We start from the raw sequence: 20,812 nt of genomic DNA, 5'->3' as shown, positions 1-20,812 counted from the left end.
TTCTTTCTTTCTTTCTTTCTTTCTTTCTTTCTTTCTCTCTCTCTTTCTTTCTCTCTTCTCTCTTTCTCTCTCTCTTTCTTTCTTTCTTTCTTTCTTTCCTTCTTTCTTTCTTTCTTTCTTTCTTTTCTTTCTCTATCTAGTCTACAGTCCTGGAGGATAAATGAAATTGCTGTTGCTGTTGGTGACACAGTCTTGTCTTTCAGGGATTTCCTTTGCCTGAGTCCCAATCCGTTCTCACCTAGCTTCACTTTCTCCAGAGAAATCCTGGGCAGAGCTAAATAGCTTTTACTGAATACATCAGAACTGCACGCAGTACGTAATACAGTAAATCACCCAACACAATGCCAGAACTGAAGTTTTTACACCGTGACCATGTCTCTCAATCATGCACAACAGAGTGCTACTAACATCTGTCTGTGGCAACTTCTTATTCTCTGAAGTATCACGTCTGGTCTGAACAAATTGGAAGACTAAGCTAAGAGGAACAAAAATCTCCTTCAACTAGGAAAAATTACCCTCAGGTGACTTTGGGCCATTCCGTCTCTCTCTTAGCCCAATCTACCTCACAGGGTTGTTGGAGGGTCTACATTACAAATAATTCAATAATTGACCAGTGGAACAGCTTGTCTTCAGATATCGTTGGCGCTCCATCACTGGAGGCTTTTAAGAAGAGGTTGCACAGCCAATGATCTGAAATGGTTATAGGGTCTCCTGCTTGAGCAGGAGTTGGCTAGAAGACCGCCAAGGTCCCTTCCAACTCTGTTATTTTGTTATGGGATACAAACAAGTTATTGACCACTTAGGAAAGGTTCAGAGGACAGTGACAAAGATGATACAAGGCCTTGAGGAACTTAAGACATTCAGCCTGATGGAAAAATGATTGATGAGAGACATGGTGTCTCGATGCTGTAGGCTATCCAGAGTTGTTTCATTATGAGATAGATAGATAGATAGATAGATAGATAGATAGATAGATAGATAGATAGATAGATAGGTAAGTAGGTAGGTAGGCAGGCAGGCAGGCAGGCAGGCAGGCAGGCAGACAGACAGACAGACAGACAGACAGACAGAGACGCAGGCAGGCAGGCAGGCAGACAGAAAGACAGACAGACAGACAGATAGGCAGGCAGGCAGGCAGGCAGACGGCAGCAGTGGTAAAGTACATAAAGAGAAGCCACAAAGAACTCATTCCAGCACTCTTTTCCATTGCCACAGAAATAAGGGATATAAGTTGCAGCTATAAATATTTTCTTGACATTTAAAACTTTCTGATGTTTAAGATCTTTGCCACAGCGGAAAATTCCACCTCCAGAGATTCTGGATTGACTTTTCCGGACTCCTTAAGGACAACTGTCTGGCAACCGGGGAAAGTGGATAGTGAATTCTTTGATCTACAGAAGCATCCAGGAGACACACAGATCATCTAGTAATGTGATGCCGTTCATTTAACAACTGCTCAAAGTTACAAGGGCACTGAAAAAAAGTGACTTACAATTGGTCCTCACCTTTACAACCATCACAACAATGCTATGGTCACGTATCAAAATTCAGGCCCTTGGCAGCTGGTATGTATTGATGTATTTAAAGAGCCGTGGTGGCACAGCAGTTAGAAGAGCAGTATTGCAGGCTGACTCTGCGTTCCCACCGCCAGGAGTTCGATCCTAACCTAACGGCTCAAGGTTGACTCAATCTTCCATCCTTTCAAGGTTGGTAAAACAAGGACTTAGACTGATTATACGCTGACTCTGTAAACCGCTTAGAGAGGGCTGTAAAGCACTACAAAGCGATCTGTAAGTCTAACTGCTATTGCTATTGCTAATAGCGGTTGCACTGTCCCGGGGTCACGTAAATGGCCATCAGCAACCTTCCCAGCTTCCAACAAGCAAAGTCAACAATTTATTGTCATCCCGCCATAAATCAGAAGAGGGGAGGAATCTGGGGAAGTCTGAGCTGGAGAGAAGAAAGTGCAATATAGGGGAGAGAGAGAGAGAGAGAGAGAGAGAGAGAGAGAGAGAGAGAGAGAGAGAGAGAGAGAGAGAGAAGCTGACGGGAACCAGAGGTATCTGTTGTGATTCAGGGTCAGCCTGTGGGTTCGGCAGTTGGGTCGGACGACTCAGAGGAGGAGGAGGGGGGTGTTGAAGACCTTGCTGAGGGGGTTGAAGATCTTGCTGATGAGAGCCCTCAGCCAGGCCCCTCCCACTTGGTCACCATGGAGACCCAGCTGTGTGAGCCTGACAGCGTGGATGAAGATGACCCACAGCTGGCCCTGTTCAAGGATGCCCGACGCAGGAGGCAGTCAATTAGGAGTAAACAGAGGAAGGCAATGGGGCTTCTCGGAAGGAGGCAGAGAGAAGCCACGCCCTGAACTCTATATAAGGGGAATGTGTGGGAGGGCTGGTTTGCTGAAGGCAACCGCTTGGATAGTTCGTGTTTCTTAAAGCTCCTGTTTCTTGGTTCGTGTCTTGTTTGTTTTTGTAGCTATAAATTTGGCAGGCGTAATTCCAGCCTCTTGCCGTTTGTAAAGGGGTTGTCCCTGCCTTTTCTGCAGGGCTGGTAGCAGGCTGGTACAGAACAGTATCAAAACAGGATGAACCAGCCACCAAGGACGCCTGGCTGCCGAACGAAATGTGAAACCCCTTCAGGAAGCACCCAGTTTCAATGTGGTTCCCAAAATATCAAACTGGGATGCTACTGGAGCCTGTTGCATGGGGTCAAGGGAGGAGTGCCAGGGAAAGGGGAAAATTGTGATCTTCTGCAAGGTAATAGTTCAGATCTAGCCTTCGCTGCAACCATTTGCCTTTATTAAAAGAACCTACCACTTCAACCAAATGGGAGTCAAGGGTCTGTCTTTCTTTCCTAAGGATCTGAGTCGAGCAGATCTGACAGAAGTCAGATTCACTTAACGGCTCCAGTGATTCACTTAGCAACTGTGGCCAAAAAAGGGTCCTAAAATCTGGAACTCATGTAACAACTGCCAAACTTAGCAATGGAAATTCTGGGATTTATAAGTTGAGGGCCACCTGTGCATTCTTCCTCGTTCCCCACCTTCTAACTGCTTTCTCACTACGATGCTGTTTCCTCAATGTATGCAAAAGAATAATGATTGGGGCAAAGCCAGATTATTGCCATTTCAAGATCTGAATGTGCTTCTGCCAGTTCTAAATCTATATCTTTGCCCTTTGCCTGGCATTTTGGAAAGATGCAGCCAGAGAAAAGGCCAAGGAGACACAAATAAGGAAACAGAGAAAACGGAATTTTCTCACACAGAAGAGTTCTCAAGATGCAGTTCATTTTCCCACAACACCCAGGTATTAATTGTAGACAGTGGTGCCTCAATACTCACTGTTCGTTGGGTTTCGGAAGGTGCAATGAGTACCAACAACGCTGATGACCAAATACATTTTTCCCATAAGGAATACAAGCAGTCCTCAACTTACGATCACAATTTTATGTGGCTAAGTGAGTCAGTTGTTAAGTGAGTTTTGCCCCATTTTACAACTTTTCTTCCCACAGTCATTAAGTGAATCACCACAGATGTTAAATTAGTGACAAGGTTGTGAAGTGAATCTGGCTTCCCCATCGACTTTGCTTGTCAGAAGGTCACAAAAGGGAATCACGTGATCCCAGGACACTAGTGCAGGTTTGCATCCCACCAGGCTCAAGGTTGACTCAGCCTTCCATCCTTCCCAGGTAGGTAAAATGAGGACCCAGATTGTTGGGGGCAATAAGCTGACTTTGTAATAATGCCGCTTGGGTGTGTGTGAAAGCCCTAATAAGCAGGCATATACATAGAATGAAGGCTACTGCTAAGTTTGTAAGCCGCCCTGAGTCTTCGGAGAAGGGCGGGATATAAATGGAATAAAAATAAAATAAAATAAAAAATAAAAATGAGTCAGTTGCCAAGCATCCAAATGTAGATCATGTGACCATGGGGATGTTGCAACGGGCATCAGTGTGAAAAATGGTCATAAGTCAATTTTTTCAGTGCCGTTGTAATTTTGAATGGTCACTAAATGAACTGTTGTAAGTTGAGGACTACTTCTAATGTAGTGAGTCACGAGGCAGCTGGCAACGACAAGCTGTAGCTTATGTGCTGAGTACCAAACAAACAATGAGTACCAGGACAAAGTTTTCATGTCAAAATGCATTGAGTACCAACTTTGATGAGATAGAATAGAGTAGAATGGAATGGAATGGAATGGAATGGAATAGAATAGAATAGAATAGAATAGAATAGAATAGAATAGAATAGAATAGAATAGAATAGAATAGAATAGAATAGAATAGAATAGAATAGAATAGAATAGAATAGAATAGAATAGAATAGAATAGAATAGAATAGAATAGAATAGAATAGAATAGAATAGAATAGAATAGAAAATATGGAATGAAAGAATAGAATAGAATAGAATAGAATAGAATAGAATAGAATAGAATAGAATAGAATAGAATAGAATAGAACAGAACAGAATAGAATAGGACTTTTGTTGTCACTTTAAATGTACACTAATTAGCATACATTAAAATGAAATTTTGTTGCATGCACTTGAGTACCAAGCTACCACTGTACTTTCATTGCTCTATCCTCACCCCCTATTCAGCTCTGAAACACTTCAGACCAAGATATTTAGCATAAACAAAATGTTATGTAACACATATAGTTCCAACACAGATCTATAAAGAGAAAGTCTTCTAAAATTGAAAGCATCTTTCAGCGTCTTATAGCATCAAGGCAAATAAATCCCAAAAAGCCAATTCAGTCCTGAGCTGCATCAACTGGGGGACAACATCAAGATGACGGGAAGTGATAGTATCACTTTATCTGAAATGGTATAGGGTTTCCTGCCTGAGCAGGGGGTTGGACTAGATGACCTCCAAGGTCCCTTCCAACTTATTATTATTATTATTATTATTATTATTATTATTATTATTATTATTATTATTATTATTATTATTATTATTATTATTATCCTGCACGAATGAGGCCACACTTGGAAGAATGCAAATGGTTCGGCCCACCACAATACAAAAAAAAGATGCTGAGACCCTAGAAAAGAGTGCAGAGAACAGCAAGAAAGATGATTAGGGGTCTGGAGGCTAAACTGTATGATGGCCAATTGAGGGAACTAGATATGCCTAGCCCAGGGGTAGGCAACCTCAGCTCTTTTATGACTCGTGGACTTCAACTCCCAGAATTCCTGAGCCAGCCTGGCTCAGCTTGGAAACCTCTCCCTTTCCCCTCAGCATGGCTGGCTCAGGAATTCTGGGAGTTGACGTCCATGAGTCATAAAAGAGCCGAGGTTGCCTACCACTGGCCTGGCCTATCCAAGAGAAGGATTAGCATGGACGTGTCCTTCCAGTATTTGAGAGGCTGTCACAGAGGAGAAAGAAATTCACTTATTCTCCAAAGCACCAGAAGCAATGGGTGGAAGATCGTTAAAGAGAGATTCAACCTAGAATTAAAAATAAATTAACTGACAGTGAGAGCAATTAGTCAGTGGAAAGGCTTGCCTCCAGAAGTTGTGGGTGCTCCATCACTGGAGGTTTTCAAGAATAACAGTGTTGGAAGGGGCCTTGGAGGTCTTCTAGTCCAACCCCCTGCTCAAGCAGGAGACGTATACAATTCCGGATAAAAAGCTGCCCAGTCTCTTCTTAAAAACCTCCAGGGATGGAGCACCCATAACTTCTGGAAGGAAGCCGTTCCACTGATTAATTGTTATCACTGTCGGGAAATTTCTCCTTAGTTCTAGGTTGCTTCTCTCCTTCAGGTGCTTTGGAGAATAGCTTGACTCCCTCTTCTTTGTGGCAACCCCTTAGCTATTGGAATACTGCTATCATGTCACCCCTAGTTCTTCTTCTCATTAAACTAGACCTCCCCAATTCCTGAAACTATTCTTCCTATGTTCTAGCCTCAGCTATTTGTCCAGAATGGTAGAGGGTCCCTTGCTTGAGCTAGATTGGACTAGAAGACCACTAAGGCCCCTTTCAGTGCTATTAGTCTACGTTTTATGTTTTACTAACTCCAAATTGGTTAGATTTCTGAAATTGACCAAGGTAACCTAGGTATCCAACTGCAATAAACTCCCTTATTCAAGGTAGACCACAAGCATCTTCCACACCTTGAATTTAATTACTGTTATAGACTTTTTTCAAATATATAGCATGTTTAAATGTGTGTTATGTATGTGTATACTTTTGAGAGCAAGCAACAAAATTTCATTTTTAATGTGCCACAGTAAAAAAATGACAATAAAGGTCTATCTATCTATCTATCTATCTATCTATCTATCTATCTATCTATCTATCTATCTATCTATCCACCTATTTACCTAGATATCCATCCATCCATCCATCCATCCATCCACCCACCCACCCACACACCCGTCTGTCTGTCTGTCTGTCTGTCTGTCTGTCTATCTATCTATCTATCTATCTATCCACCTATTTACCTAGATATCCATCCATCCATCCATCCACCCACCCACCCACACACCCGTCTGTCTGTCTGTCTGTCTGTCTATCTATCTATCTATCTATCTATCTATCTATCTATCTATCTATCTATCTATCTATCTATCTATCTATCTATCATTTGTCTGTCTGTCTGTCAATCTAATGCTGAGGCATACTTGATGCAATGTCTACCTTTGATCACCAGGTGCTATGCCGAAACGGCAAAAGTAAGATAGCACAGAGCAGCAAACATTGTTTTATTCAATATGTTTAAGATGTGTTTCATATATTGCATGCAGATCAAACAAGAAAACACTCTTGGGAGCAGAGGAAAAAAAGTTCACGGCCTCTATAGGGGGGAGTAGGAAATTAAATAAATTCAAATAAAGTGCAATAGCACCACCCTGTGGCCAAGATAAAAAAGTTCGTCCTTTTCCTATCGCTTTAAAAGCAGAACAAGGATTTTTTTTTCTCTTTGCTAATGAACGGGGTGGTTTTTGCCTGATCTAAGATCACCTAAAACTAATACCATGTCCACATAATGCAATTAACGACTTGCCACCAGATCATGCCAAGGACTGAAGTCTTCAAAACCTTTCGATGAATTTAGTTTTGATTTTCAAAATAACTTCAGAGCAAGAATCTCCTCTGAATCTATACTAAGCCACCTCCATTTTTATAGTTCCCTCCTAGTACGTTTTAGGTTAATTATCCATCCTAGTGGCTTATTTTACTTTAAATTACTTTAGACTGGATGGAACTTAAGACGTTTTTGCTCCTGCTGTTTGGCTGATTAGCAGACCTGATGAACTTACAAAGCCATGCCAGCTCAGTTTATAACATCATTAATTACCATGGTTTCACTACGTTGAGTTCCAGATACATTTGCATTCTTTTTTTCCTTTTCCTTTTTTTTTTTTTTTTTTTTGAGATTCACAAAAGCCTACTAATCCACTGTCCTCTGTTCCCCAGATCAGAAGTGTTCATTCTTCCTACAAAGTACTTAATGGTTGGCTAGATCATTGCAAACAATCAGGATGTGTCTTAGAAGAATAATCAAATCTGTCGTGAGACCTAGACTCCTTTCTGTCAATGATTATCTAATTCTTCCCAGAACAAGTGACCCATCCAGTGATCCCAAATTACATTCTTTAAGGGGTGAGAAAAGGAGGGGGGGTAGAGAAAAAGCTGTGACACACTGGATTCAACCATCCAGCAACCACGTCCTGTTTCAAAACGAGGCCAAGTATTTATTTGGTTTCAGCCACCCAGAGTGCTTTTTCTTTAAAGATCAAGCCAAGAATGGTCTCATTTAGGCAAACCTAATCAATTTGAATTAGATCAAGATCTAAGAGGCGGGATTGCAAAAGAGGAACCCTCATTGTAGGCATTCAACAATCTAGAGTGATCTTTGATCAACTAAAAAAAAATTGGAAGATGAAAATTAACCGATTGCTATGAGAACCCGGGAAGCTATTGAAACTTTGACAGGTAGTCCTTGACTTACAACCATTCATTTAGTGGCCATTCAAAGTTATACCAGCACTGGAAAAAGTGACTTATGACCATTTTTCACCCTTATGGCCTTTGTCATCTCCCCATGATCACACGAGCAAAATTTAGATGCTTGGCAACTGGGGGGGGGGTCAACGTTTTACAACCTTCCAACAAGCAATGGGGAAGCCAGATTCACTTAACAACCATGCTGCTAACAGCTGCAGTGATTCACTTAACTCCTGTGGCAAGGAAGGTCATAACATGGGGCAAAAGCCACACAACAAATGTCTCGCTTAGCGACATAAATGTTGGGCTCAGTAGTGGTCATAACTCGAAGACTGGATCCAAGGCAGGATACAAATAAATAAGTGCAGGATTTAAAATGAAAATCAGCCAAGAATTTCATTTCAGGGATTCCTTTCTATTTAAATACCCTTTAAAACTATTTTATCGTTTATTGATTTGTCGCATTTATTGGCCGTCCATCTCATAGCAATCAATTCTGGGCGGCTTCTAACATGATTTATTTTATTTATTTATTTTTGGGACTTCTATGCCGCCCTATCTCCCGAATACAACGATACAAAAGTTAAAAAGAATTAACAGCCCCAATAAAATAAATTAAAATTGAAGTTAAAAATTAAAAAAAACATTTTTAAATCCCTGTCGTCAGTCCAGGTCAGCCTGATGGAAAAGGAATGTTTTAAGGCCGCGGTGAAAGAACCGGAGATCCGGGGCCATCCGGAGCTCAAGGGGAAGTTGGTGTTGTGATTCAGGGTCAGCCTGTGGGTTCGGCAGTTGGGTCGGACGACTCAGAGGAGGAGGGGGGTGTTGAAGACCTTGCTGAGGGGGTTGAAGATCTTGCTGATGATAGCCCTCAGGCAGGCCCCTCCCACTTGGTCACCATGGAGACCCAGCTGTGTGAGCCTGACAGTGTGGATGAAGATGACCCACAGCTGGCCTTGTTCAAGGACGCCCGACGCAGGAGGCAGTCAAGTAGGAGTAAACAGAGGAAGGCAGTGGGGCTTCTCGGAAGGAGTCAGAGAGAAGCCACGCCCTGAACTCTTTATAAAGGAATTGTGTGGGAGGGCTGGTTTGCTGAAAGCAACCGCTCAGATAGTGTTTCAAAGCTCCTGTATCTTGGTTCGTGTCTTGTTTGTTTTTGTAATAAATTTGGCAGACGTTATTCGTTTGTAAAGGGGTTGCCTTTTCTGCAAGGCCGGTATCAGGCTGGTACAGAACAGTTGGTTCCATAGGGCTGGCGCTCCCAAAGAGAAGGCCCTGCCCCTGGGGGTCGCCAGCCGACATTGTCTGGCCGACGGCACCCTGAGCAGGCCCTCCCTGTGTGAGCACACCGGGCGATGGGAGGTCGTTCCTGGCAGCAGACGGTCCTGCAAATATCCCGGGCCTAGGCCATGTAGGGCTTTAAAGGTAAGTACCAGCACCTTAAAACATTAAAAAGAATGTAGAGGAGGAGGAAGAAAGTCGGAAGGTTGGAGGAAAAGAGGAGAAGTGGGGAGAAACGGGAGGGGAGTGGTGAAGGAAAGAGGAGAGGAGAGGAAGAAGAGGGAAGTAGGAAAGAAAGGAGAAAGGGAAAAAGAAAGTAGAAAAGGGGAAAGAGTCAGAAGGAGGGTAAAAGGGGAAATGGGCAAGCAGCACCCAAACTTACGAGTATGTATCTATGTACTGCGGTGTATTTGTTGATTTGTTTGTGGAAGAAATGGAAAAATAAAAATAATTTTAAAAACCCTAACAAATATCTTTAAGAGAGTAAAAATAGAAGCCCCGTTCAAGGTATAGTTAAAAGATGGGGGGGAAAGGATGCGCAGGGAGGTGGGATTGCCTCTTAATTCAACACCCAACTCCAATGTGATGTTCCCCCATTGATCCCCCAAACCATCTGGCAAAAGATAGCCAATCTCACCTCAGGGTGGGGTGGGGGGGGTACGATGTTCCAAAGGGCCACAGCACAGAAGGCCCTTCTCCTGGACACCCCTCCCCCTGGCCAGAATTCCTTGCCCGCTGGGGTCCATAGCGATCCTCTCCTCTGCCAATGCAGATCCAGTGGGGTGATAATTTATTTCATCTATTTAGAAAATTTATATAGTCGCCTACTGGCTGACAGCGACTCTATAAACAAAAAAACAACAAAAAAACAACAAAAACACAGTACAGAAAAGGAAAACAACAACAAAAAACAATAACCGCCCGCCCACCCACCCCAGCGCAACATATAGTCAATGAAGCCATTTGATGGGCTCCATCCCACTCTGGCCTCTCCAGGCCCGCCAGCAAAATTAAGTCTTCAAGGCCCTACGAAAAAACGTAAAGCGGGGGCCAGTCTAATTTCTGAAGAGATAATTTTCCAAAGAGAGGGAGCCATCACACAGAAGGCCCTTCTTTTGGGTCTCACCAGATGTATTTCCTTAGGGGATGGGGCCCACAACATTCCTCGTCTCTCCGCACTGCGGGGTTGGGCAGATATGACCAGCAAGAAACAGTCCCTCAGATAACCAGGTCCCAAGCCATGAAGGGCTTTAAAGGTGACAACCAGCTCCATGAGTTGCACCCGCAAGCAATTTGGCAACCAATGCAGCTCCCGCAGAAGAGGTGACACCTGTGCACAAGGTCTGCACAAAACCATGCGGGCCGCTGCATTTTGAACCAGCTGGAGCTTCCGGATGCTTTTCGAGAGCAGCCCCATATAGAGCGCATTGCAACAGTCTAGACGGGAGGTGACTGAGGCACGAGTGATCATAAGAAAAATGCGACTTCCGGTGGCGGCGCGGCGCCGGAGACAGCCTTTTCGGGCTGCCCGCGGCTCAGCTGTGTAATTTTCACCCGAAACAGCGCCAATCAGCTATTCGGGTGAATTTGAAGCCCCCTCCTCGGGAGAAGAGGAGGGGGTGAGGCCCCAGGTAGGGGTCGAGTTCTCCGGGGCCGCCTGAGCTTAAAGCTTGGGCGGCTGAAGGATCGAACTCCCCCGTAGCCTGGGTCGCTCCCAGCTGGTCAGCGTCTCTGCTCCGGATTTTTTGGAGCAGAGCCAGGCGTTTGCGACCACCCCTGCCTGAAGGAAAGACTCTGGAATAAAAGGAGCAGGCAGAGCGGTACAAGAGGAAAAGGTGAAGAGGATTATTATATTTTACTCTCGAGCTTAATGAACTTTTTAAACTTAAAGTGAAAGTGCGTCACAAGTGAAAGTAAGAGATGGCGGCTAAACCTCCTTCAAAAACTCTTCGGAGTGCTGGAACTTCTCCGGTGCAACAGACATCGTTGCAAGCCTTGCTTCCTCCTGCTGCATTGACATCGAAGGATTTACAAGATGCCCTTGAAAAGCATGCCCAGGTAATTTTAGAAACATTGGGTGATAAATTGGCAAAAATGGAGGAGAGAATAGAAGAGAGGATGGAAGAGAAATTTAGTGCGATGAGGGTAGACATTTTATCTACAGTAGAAAGTGTGGCTGAATGTGTACAAGGTTTGGAAGAAAAAGTGGAAGACTTGACTCAAAAAAATGCTGTACTAGAAGTAAAGGTATTGGAGAATGAAGACAAAGTGGACAGAGAGTTAAGCCTTGTTCAGTTTCACCAGATGCAGTATGCTATCAGAATTAGGGGCTTAAAAGAAAATATTAAAGAAGATTTAAAGCAGCTGATTTCTGAAGCCCTGGAAGCAGTATTGGGTCAGCCAGCATCTGAAATAAAGGGATGTATGGATAAAGCTTTTCGTGTAAATTCATGGATTGCCAGACAGAGGAAGCTACCTAGAGATGTGGTGGTTTACTTTACAAAGAGAGAAATTAGAGATGAAGTTATCCAAGCTGCCTATGATACTAAAGTAGTGGTCGCTGACCAGAAGTTTTGGTTTTAAAGGAAATTCCTCCAAAGATTTTAAGGAGAAGAAAGGACTATGCATTTCTGGTGCAGGAACTTAAACAACGTGATATAAGGTTCAGATGGGAGATTCCAGTAGGGCTGGTGGTGATGTATGAAGGTAAAAGATACCGTCTGGTTACTGTGGCACAGGCGCGTGAATTCTACAATAATGTTTTAAAAGCAACCCCACTATCACTTCTGGAAGCGGCAAAGGGATCTGGTGAAGAAAAACCTCATGAGGTTGAAGATGGCCAGACAGAGGAGGATGGTGCTGGAGGGGATCAAACTACAACTTTGTTGGCTGATGCTGGAGAGCTAAGGGTGACGCGTGCTGCTTTAAAAAGAGCAAAACAAATAAAAGAACAAGACCAGCAGAAGTTTATGGAATTTTCAAAGCGCACTTACAGCGAGGCAGTGGGAGGAGCGCGGCCCAAAGGAGGCAGGGCCATTGAAGAGGTGCTCCAAAAGCTTCGGGGCGACAAGAATGGCGACTAAATTTTTGACTTGGAATGTTAATGGATTAAATTCGCCTCAGAAGAGAAAGAAAGTTTTTGTATATTTAAAACAATTTAAGACTGATGTTATATGCTTGCAAGAAACGCATATTAGGGCTATGGACCAAAAGTTTTTACTGAATTCAAGACTGGGTACGCAATTTGTTGCCTCTGCAGTGAATAAGAAAAATGGAGTGGTTGTTTATGTTAAAAGTGCTATAACAGCGGACTTAATTGAAGCAGATAAGCATGGAAGATACGTAATGATAGATTTGTTGTTAGAAGGTAAAAAAACGCTTTTAGTTGGACTGTATGCTCCTAATCAACAACAACAACAGGCTGACTTTTTTAGCTTACTTCACACAAAGCTTACTCAGTTGGATTACAAATCGTTTATTTTTATGGGGGATTGGAATGGCGTTTTGGACGTACAGATGGATAAGGCTGGTTTTTTTAAGCGTATTCCGTGTCATGCCAGACTGCCTAAGTCTTTTTTTGAAATGAAGGATGATTTGGAATTGCGAGACATTTGGCGTGACACACACCCGCATGAAAAGGATTATACTTTTTTTTCTGATAGACATCAATCTTTTTCTAGGATTGACTTTATTTTGCTGACTAATGATTTTTTTTCTAGGATTAAGAAGGTAAAGATTTGTGCAAGAGCTATTTCTGACCATAGCCCAGTATGGTTAGAGATTATAAGGGTAACAGAGATAGGTGCTCGTGGCGCGTAAATGAGAATTTGTTTAGAAACCAGAAAAATGTGGAAGAGTGTAAACAGCGAATGAAGGATTTTTTTGAAATTAATATGAATAAGGATACTTCTATGGATATGGTCTGGGATGCTAGCAAGGCCTATATGAGAGGGGTGTTGATATATATGAACAACAAGCATAGACGTACTTTGGAAGCTAGAAGGAAAGAATTGGAGAATGAAATTAAGGAAAAAGAGAATGCTTTGACTTTGAATCCATCGGATGTGAAGACTAAGGAGGCTATTAAGCTATTAAGAGGACAATTTGATAAATTAATGGCTGATCAAGTGGCAACCAATTTGAGGTTTGCTAGGCATAATACTTTTTGCAATGCTAATAAGCCAGGTAGATGGCTAGCTTATAGACTAAGGAAAAAGCAGAGGGCTTCTAACATAGACAAAATTGAACACAAGGGAAAAATGGTGTTTCAACAGGATTTTATTAAGGAAGCCTTTGTGGATTTTTATTCTAAATTATATGCTAAGGAGAAGATTAATGAAAAAGAAAAATGCAATACATGTGGACTATGTCTCATCCATGCTTTATAGTGTCTGTGTTAAACAGGTCACTCTAATGGAACCTGTGTCACTACAGCAAGTCATAGCAAAATGTAGAGCAGCGATTCCCAAGTATCGTACGGCTAATGCCTGAGTTAACGACATTTCACTTAGCGCCCGTTCATAGGGGCAGTTGTTCGCCCCTATGAACCACCGCAGAGGCTCTGCAACCTTCACCCTATTCCCCCCCTCTGCTCCCCACAGCTGCTTCCCCCTCCCATCCTGCCGCATCGGACTCACTGCAGAGTGAAGACCTATCTCCTCTCTGCCGCCGTTTCTTTGTCTCCGAGGGAGACGAGAGGTGGCTTGGAAATGCTCTATGCGCCAAGAGTGAAAGGTTCCGGGGACCGTAATCTCCGCTTTTGCAGAGAACAGGTGGGTGCCTGAAGTCACGCGAGATCACACACCGCCCCAGAACATTTCACTCTCGGCGCAAAAAGCATTTACAACCCCTCCAGAAGGGAAATCATCCTGCTCTCCTCTCCCTCAAAGGCACAGAAACCGCAGCAAGATCTTTGCAAGGTAAGTGAATCGTGCGCAGCAGGAAGGGAGGGAGAAGCATGAGGTATCTCAGTGGGCCGGGGAGGTCTTGGGGGCCTGTTCCATCACTAGGGCCCCCCCATGGCCTTCCCCACCCTGAGATACCTCATGTGCACTGAACAAGCCGTGCGTTTGATTAGCGAATGGGTGGGCAAAAGCAGGGAGTGATCGCGTTCAAGGTACGAATCCTCGAGTTATGAATGGAATTGGCAGGCTCCGTTACATTCGTTGACTCGAGGACTACCTGTATGTGGACGTCAACTCCCAGCTGGCTGGGGAATTCTGGGAGTTGAAGTCCACACCTCTTCAAATTGCCAAGGTTGAGAAACTCTGGCGTAGAGTCACCTAAATATGTCCCATCGATTAAGAAATATTCACTAGCGGTGTTCCGACTTGCTCCTCGATCTTCAGCTTTCCGGTGGTTCCGTCTTGTGTTTTGTTTTGCTTCTGCCGTTTACAAAAATTAGGACATTGTCCTCAAGTGCTTCGCAACCCTCTCTGCAGCTGGTTCTCTTCTGCCCGCTCTTTTCTTCAAAATGTTCTGTTCTTCAGCTTTCAACTGAACTTGAAGTTCATCGCTCTGAGAAGGAAGGTCCGGGGCCTCTCTCCGGTCACCAAGACGTGCCATGGGTTTGTCCAGCAAAATATCAAGATGTGGGATACAGCCAAGACTCTTAAATCAAAACAGATGCAGAATAATCGAGTAACAGAATAACAAAATAACAGAGTTGGAAGGGACCTTGGAGATCTTCTAGTCCAACCCCCTGCTCAAGCAGGAAATCTGTAAGTTAGAAATTATGGAGACAACTAATACAGCCCAACTGATGATCATTTTAATCCACACAGGGCATGGTCTGAGTGGGGCAGGGCACAAGAGATAGTTGTCTTCATGAAGTTATTTTAAAAAAAAGGCCAGTGCAGTCCTAGGCTGCATCAACAGAGGGATGGTTCCAAGATCACGTGAAGCGTTAGCACCATTTTATACTGCACTGGTGAGACCATACATGGAATACTGTGTCCAATTCTGGTCACTGCAATACAAAAAAGATGCTGAGGTCCTAGAAAGAGTGCAGAGAAGAAGAACAAAGATGAGTCTGGAGGCTAAATCGTACGAGAACAGTTAAAGGAACTAGGTATGTCAGCCGAACAAAGAGAAGGATTAGGGGTAACATGATAGCTATTCCATTATTCGAGGGGCTGTCACAGAGAAGATGGTGTCAACCTATTCTCCAAGGAGTAAAGGATGGAAGCTCGTCAAGGAGAACCAACAGAGAACTAAGGAGAAACTTCCTGACAGTGAGAACAATTAATCAGCGGAATGGCTTCCCTCCAGAAGTTGTCAATGCTTCATCTCTGGAGGTTTTTTTTAAAAAAAAATTGGAGAGCTATTTGTCCAGAATGGCATAGGATCTCCTGCTCCAGCAGAGGGTTGGACTAGAAGACCTCCAGGGTCCCTTCCAGCTCCTTATTCTATATCCTGTATACAAGTTAAATTTGAAGGGGGGAAATCTCTAAAGAAATTTTCAGTTCTATTCCCAACTTTAGCATAGGGCAATATTTCAATAAAACACCCAAATACCTTTTTAAAAATATATATATATGCATATTTGCATGCCAATGTTTATGCATGCGTGAATGCAAACAGAGATTGATCCTGGTAAGAAGAGGATTGTAGCTGGCCAAGCATTTTGTGCTTTTGTGGAGTTTAAATAAATATTTTTATGTTACTTATTTATATATCAAATCCACCATCTCACTAAACAAGTGAATCGAAGTGACACAAAGTTAAAAAAAAAAAGCTAATAAATTCCCAAAAGAGACTCTGCGCTAAAAGTGGCATGAAAGATATTTTGCAATTGACAAAGTCTAGCATTTAGAGAAGAGCAGAAAGCAGATATATATCATGGTATTGGGAGGAGTTTGGAGAACCAGGCCTAAAATTCACCTACTGTCCATTGGTCTTAATAAAAAAAGAGCAGTTTTAACTACAATGGATGTTTTCACCCAGTCTTGACTAACTAAGTTTATAAATTAACAATATCGGTAGCTCGGATGTAGGATGAGGGTGGAGGTTCGTTCTCTGAGCTTGTGGGTTGGTATCCGAACGTTTTGTTACCAGGCTTGGTAACATCTTCAGAGCGGAGTTTAGGGGATGTCAGTCTCGGTGTTGTTCTGTTTATAAGGGCTTTGGTTGTAATATAACCTCCCCATCAGAAGACCCATCACAAGCCTCTCTCTGATGACTCACAGCTGACCCATCACAAGAGTTATCACAAGACTCTCCCTTGACACACCCACAACTGGTCCATCACAAGATCCATCACAGGACCCTCCCTTGACACACCCACACCTGACCCATCACAAGACCTTGACACACCGACAACTGACCCATCACAAGACCCTCCCTTGACACACCCACACCTGACCCATCACAAGACCCATCACAGGACCCTCCCTTGACACACCCATACCTGACCCATCACAAGAACCTTACTTGACACTCGCACACCTGACCCATCACAGGACCCTCCCTTGATACACCCACACCTGACCCATCACAAGACCTTGACACACCCACAACTGGCCCATCACAAGACTTATCACAGGACCCTCCCTTGACACACCCACACCTGACCCATCACAAGACCCATCACAGGACCCTCCCTTGACACACCCATACCTGACCCATCACAAGAACCTTACTTGACACTCGCACACCTGACCCATCACAGGACCCTCCCTTGATACACCCACACCTGACCCATCACAAGACCTTGACACACCCACAACTGGCCCATCACAAGACTCATCACAGGACCCTCCCTTGACACACCCACATCTGACCCATCACAAGACCCATCACAGGACCCTCCCTTGACACACCCATACCTGACCCATCACAAGAACCTTACTTGACACACCCACACCTGACCCATCACAAGACCTTGACACACCCACAACTGGTCCATCACAAGACCCATCACAGGACCCTCCCTTGACACACCCATACCTGACCCATCACAAGAACCTTACTTGACACACGCACACCTGACCCATCACAGGACCCTCCCTTGACACACCCACACCTGACCCATCACAAGACCTTGACACACCCACAACTGGCCCATCACAAGACTCATCACAGGACCCTCCCTTGACACACCCACACCTGACCCATCACAAGAACCTTACTTGACACACTCACAACCTGACCCATCACAGGACCCTCCCTTGACACACCCACACCTGACCCATCACAAGACCCTTACTTGACACACTCACACCTGACCCATCACAGGACCCTCCCTTGACACACCCACACCTGACCCATCACAAGACCCTTACTTGACACACTCACACCTGACCCATCACAGGACCCTCCCTTGACACACCCACACCTGACCCATCACAAGACCTTGACACACCCACAACTGGCCCATCACAAGACTCATCACAGGACCCTCCCTTGACACACCCACACCTGACCCATCACAAGACCCATCACAGGACCCTCCCTTGACACACCCATACCTGACCCATCACAAGACCCTTACTTGACACACGCACACCTGACCCATCACAGGACCCTCCCTTGACACACAAACACCTGACCCATCACAAGACCCTTACTTGACACACTCACACCTGACCCATCACAGGACCCTCCCTTGACACACCCACACCTGACCCATCACAAGACCCTTACTTGACACACTCACACCTGACCCATCACAGGACCCTCCCTTGACACACCCACACCTGACCCATCACAAGACCTTGACACACCCACAACTGGCCCATCACAAGACTCATCACAGGACCCTCCCTTGACACACCCACACCTGACCCATCACAAGACCCATCACAGGACCCTCCCTTGACACACCCATACCTGACCCATCACAAGAACCTTACTTGACACACGCACACCTGACCCATCACAGGACCCTCCCTTGACACACCCACACCTGACCCATCACAAGACCTTGACACACCCACAACTGGTCCATCACAAGACCCATCACAGGACCCTCCCTTGACACACCCATACCTGACCCATCACAAGAACCTTACTTGACACACGCACACCTGACCCATCACAGGACCCTCCCTTGACACACCCACACCTGACCCATCACAAGACCTTGACACACCCACAACTGGCCCATCACAAGACTCATCACAGGACCCTCCTTTGACACACCCACACCTGACCTATCACAAGAACCTTACTTGACACACTCACACCTGACCCATCACAGGACCCTCCCTTGACACACCCACACCTGACCCATCACAAGACCCTTACTTGACACACTCACACCTGACCCATCACAGGACCCTCCCTTGACACACCCACACCTGACCCATCACAAGAACAACTGACCACACAAAGCCCTTATAATCAGAAGAACACTGCCATCCCCTAAACTCTGCTGAAGATGTTACCTAGCCTGGTAATAAAACGTTCAGAAACCAACCCAGAAGGAACCTCCACCTTCTAGCTTGTAAGTCTAGCCCTGAGGAGGCATCTGTTCATTGTCCTTCCAACTCTGATCAAATAATCTGAAGCACACTATACAGGCACCAGTTTTATCAGCTCACTGTATTTCTCCGTTCTTCCTCTGCTTCGTCATCTGGACCCTTTGGCGTGGGAGAACTTTGATCCGCATCTAGAAAAGACATTTCTTGTAAGTAGCTCTGGGAAAGTTCCTTGTCATCACTTTGGACAGCCGCTAAGGACTGTTCAGAATTACCGCTCTTCTCTTACCTGCTCAAGGCTTCCATCCCTGCCCAACTACAACAAGAAATCCAGATTCTAAACCAGGGGTAAGCAACCTTGGCTCTTTTATGACTTGTGGACTTCAACTCCCAGAATTCCTGAGCCAGCATAGCTCAGGAATTCTGGGAGTTGAAGTCCACGAGTCATAAAAGAGCCAAGGTTGCCTACCCCTGTTCTAAACCAACTCATTTAGGATTACAACGCAGCAAATATTTCTCGTGGCCAGCTGTGGACCTCTGCCACTAGGTGACGCTAGCGATGCAACATACAATCCTGCATTTACATTTGGAGGGGAAGGTTTTGAGACAGCATAAAGAAGATTGTTTCCATCCCATAATATGCAACCAGAATGGCTTGGGGATGGAGATGTGGTTGCTCTGATCTCCTCCGAGACTCAAACCAGCTATCTTTTTTTTTTCCTTTGGTTCCTTGAAAAATGTTACTAAGCTTCAGCAAAGGAAAAAATATTTAAAAAGCAGAAAGAGAGGAATTAGGAAGAGCAGAGTTCTAGTTCCCTGGAAGTTACCTAACGAGATAAACGATTGCCTTGGCCGGCAGCGAGATATGAGTTTTGTGTGTGTACTTGTGTCTTTTTAATCCGTTCCCTTGTTTTATTGTTGTTATTGGGTTTTTTAAAATGGGTTTCTTGTTTCAACAGCAAATGATTTTGTCAGAGGGCAAGAAAGGCAAATGGTAAAAGCTTTTAAAAAGGAGAAAATCAGGCAGTCCAAAAGGGGAAGGATCTAAGGCAGGGGTGGGCGACTGTGGCCCCCTTTGTGACCTGTGGACTTCAACTCCCAGAATTCCTGAGACAGCCATGCTCAGGAATTCTGGGAGTTGAATGCTGGCTCAGCAATTCTGGGAGTTGAAGTCCAGGAGTGATAAAATTGCCATAGTTGCTCACCTCTAATCTAAGGGAATCGCATAGGAAATCACTCTGGGAACTCTACTGGTTATTTCTGATAGGTTAAAGAAAAAACAGACAAAAACTGAATTATCTGAATATCTCAGAAAGATATCAGACTCAAGACCACCTGTGATAAATAAATTCATCACAGAGAGGGCCAGTTTGGTGCAGCGATTAAAAGCAGGAGTTAAATTTGCCAAGACGGACTCTAAAAAACGGGCAATAATTTTATCCAGTAACAAAGAGCATCTGTGAAATTTACAAGTGCGAGTAATCCCTGCAGTTACAACAGAGACAAAAAAGTAACTTTACAACTAATCTTCCCATTTAGCCCCTTTGCAGGTCTGTAAAGCAAAGGAAAGTTGAGGTTTGATCAAAAGCATAATTATGATTTCACATAGCAACTGCTTTGCTTAACCACCAAATGGGCTGGTCCCAACTGGGGTCTACCTTTAAACCGATCTTTACATAAATGCTTTACCGACTTGGGAAGGTGGTAAATGCAAGGGTTGATAGCTAACATTATTTGTTTCATCACTTCTGTAACTACGAGCAATCACTAAACAAGGCATTCACCAATCAAGGACTGCTATATTGCCTTTCCTTGCAAAAAGGACCAGGTCCTGATTGGAGAAACAGATATGCAGCCACAGTAGGGCAAAAAAAAATCTGTCTATTTCCCCAAAAAGTGATTTATTGTTCTCAGGAGGCCCTCTGCAATTTTTACACGTAATTGTGAAATATATCAATGAACAGGTGTGTCAAATATCCTGATTCTTCAACTCACTTTTTGGAAAGCTTTGCTCCAGCTGCAATTTTAGCCAGATGTTAACGCGCTGGGTCCAGTCCCCGGGGGCTTCCGCTTCCCATAGCCGAGGCTGCTCCATTGGGTGAGTCTCCAAGAACTTCTGACAAACTGAACAGGGAAGAGCAGGAATGTGAGAAGTA

The 20,812-nt window shown here is 44.3% G+C and overlaps 1 protein-coding gene across 1 annotated transcript in view; it reads right to left on the bottom strand.

Annotated features, from left to right (window-relative positions):
* Window positions 1-13,611: 13,611 nt before the first annotated feature.
* Window positions 13,612-20,812, bottom strand: part of LOC310645725 (protein FAM169B-like) — a gene marked incomplete at its 5' end in the record, with an annotated part of 43,414 nt that continues 36,213 nt past the window's right edge. Inside the window, 3 exons of the mRNA XM_083371714.1 lie at window positions 13,612-14,847; window positions 18,780-18,847; window positions 20,652-20,780. Coding sequence (XP_083227840.1) covers window positions 14,638-14,847; window positions 18,780-18,847; window positions 20,652-20,780 — 407 coding nt within the window. The 3' untranslated portion in view covers window positions 13,612-14,637. The remainder of the gene's footprint in view (window positions 14,848-18,779; window positions 18,848-20,651; window positions 20,781-20,812) is intronic.

This window comes from Vipera ursinii, assembly GCF_947247035.1.
Source record: "Vipera ursinii genome assembly, chromosome: 11".
NCBI lineage: Eukaryota > Metazoa > Chordata > Lepidosauria > Squamata > Viperidae > Vipera > Vipera ursinii.
Note: the sequence above shows the minus strand (reverse complement) of the source record. Positions and strands in the feature narration are given on the sequence as shown.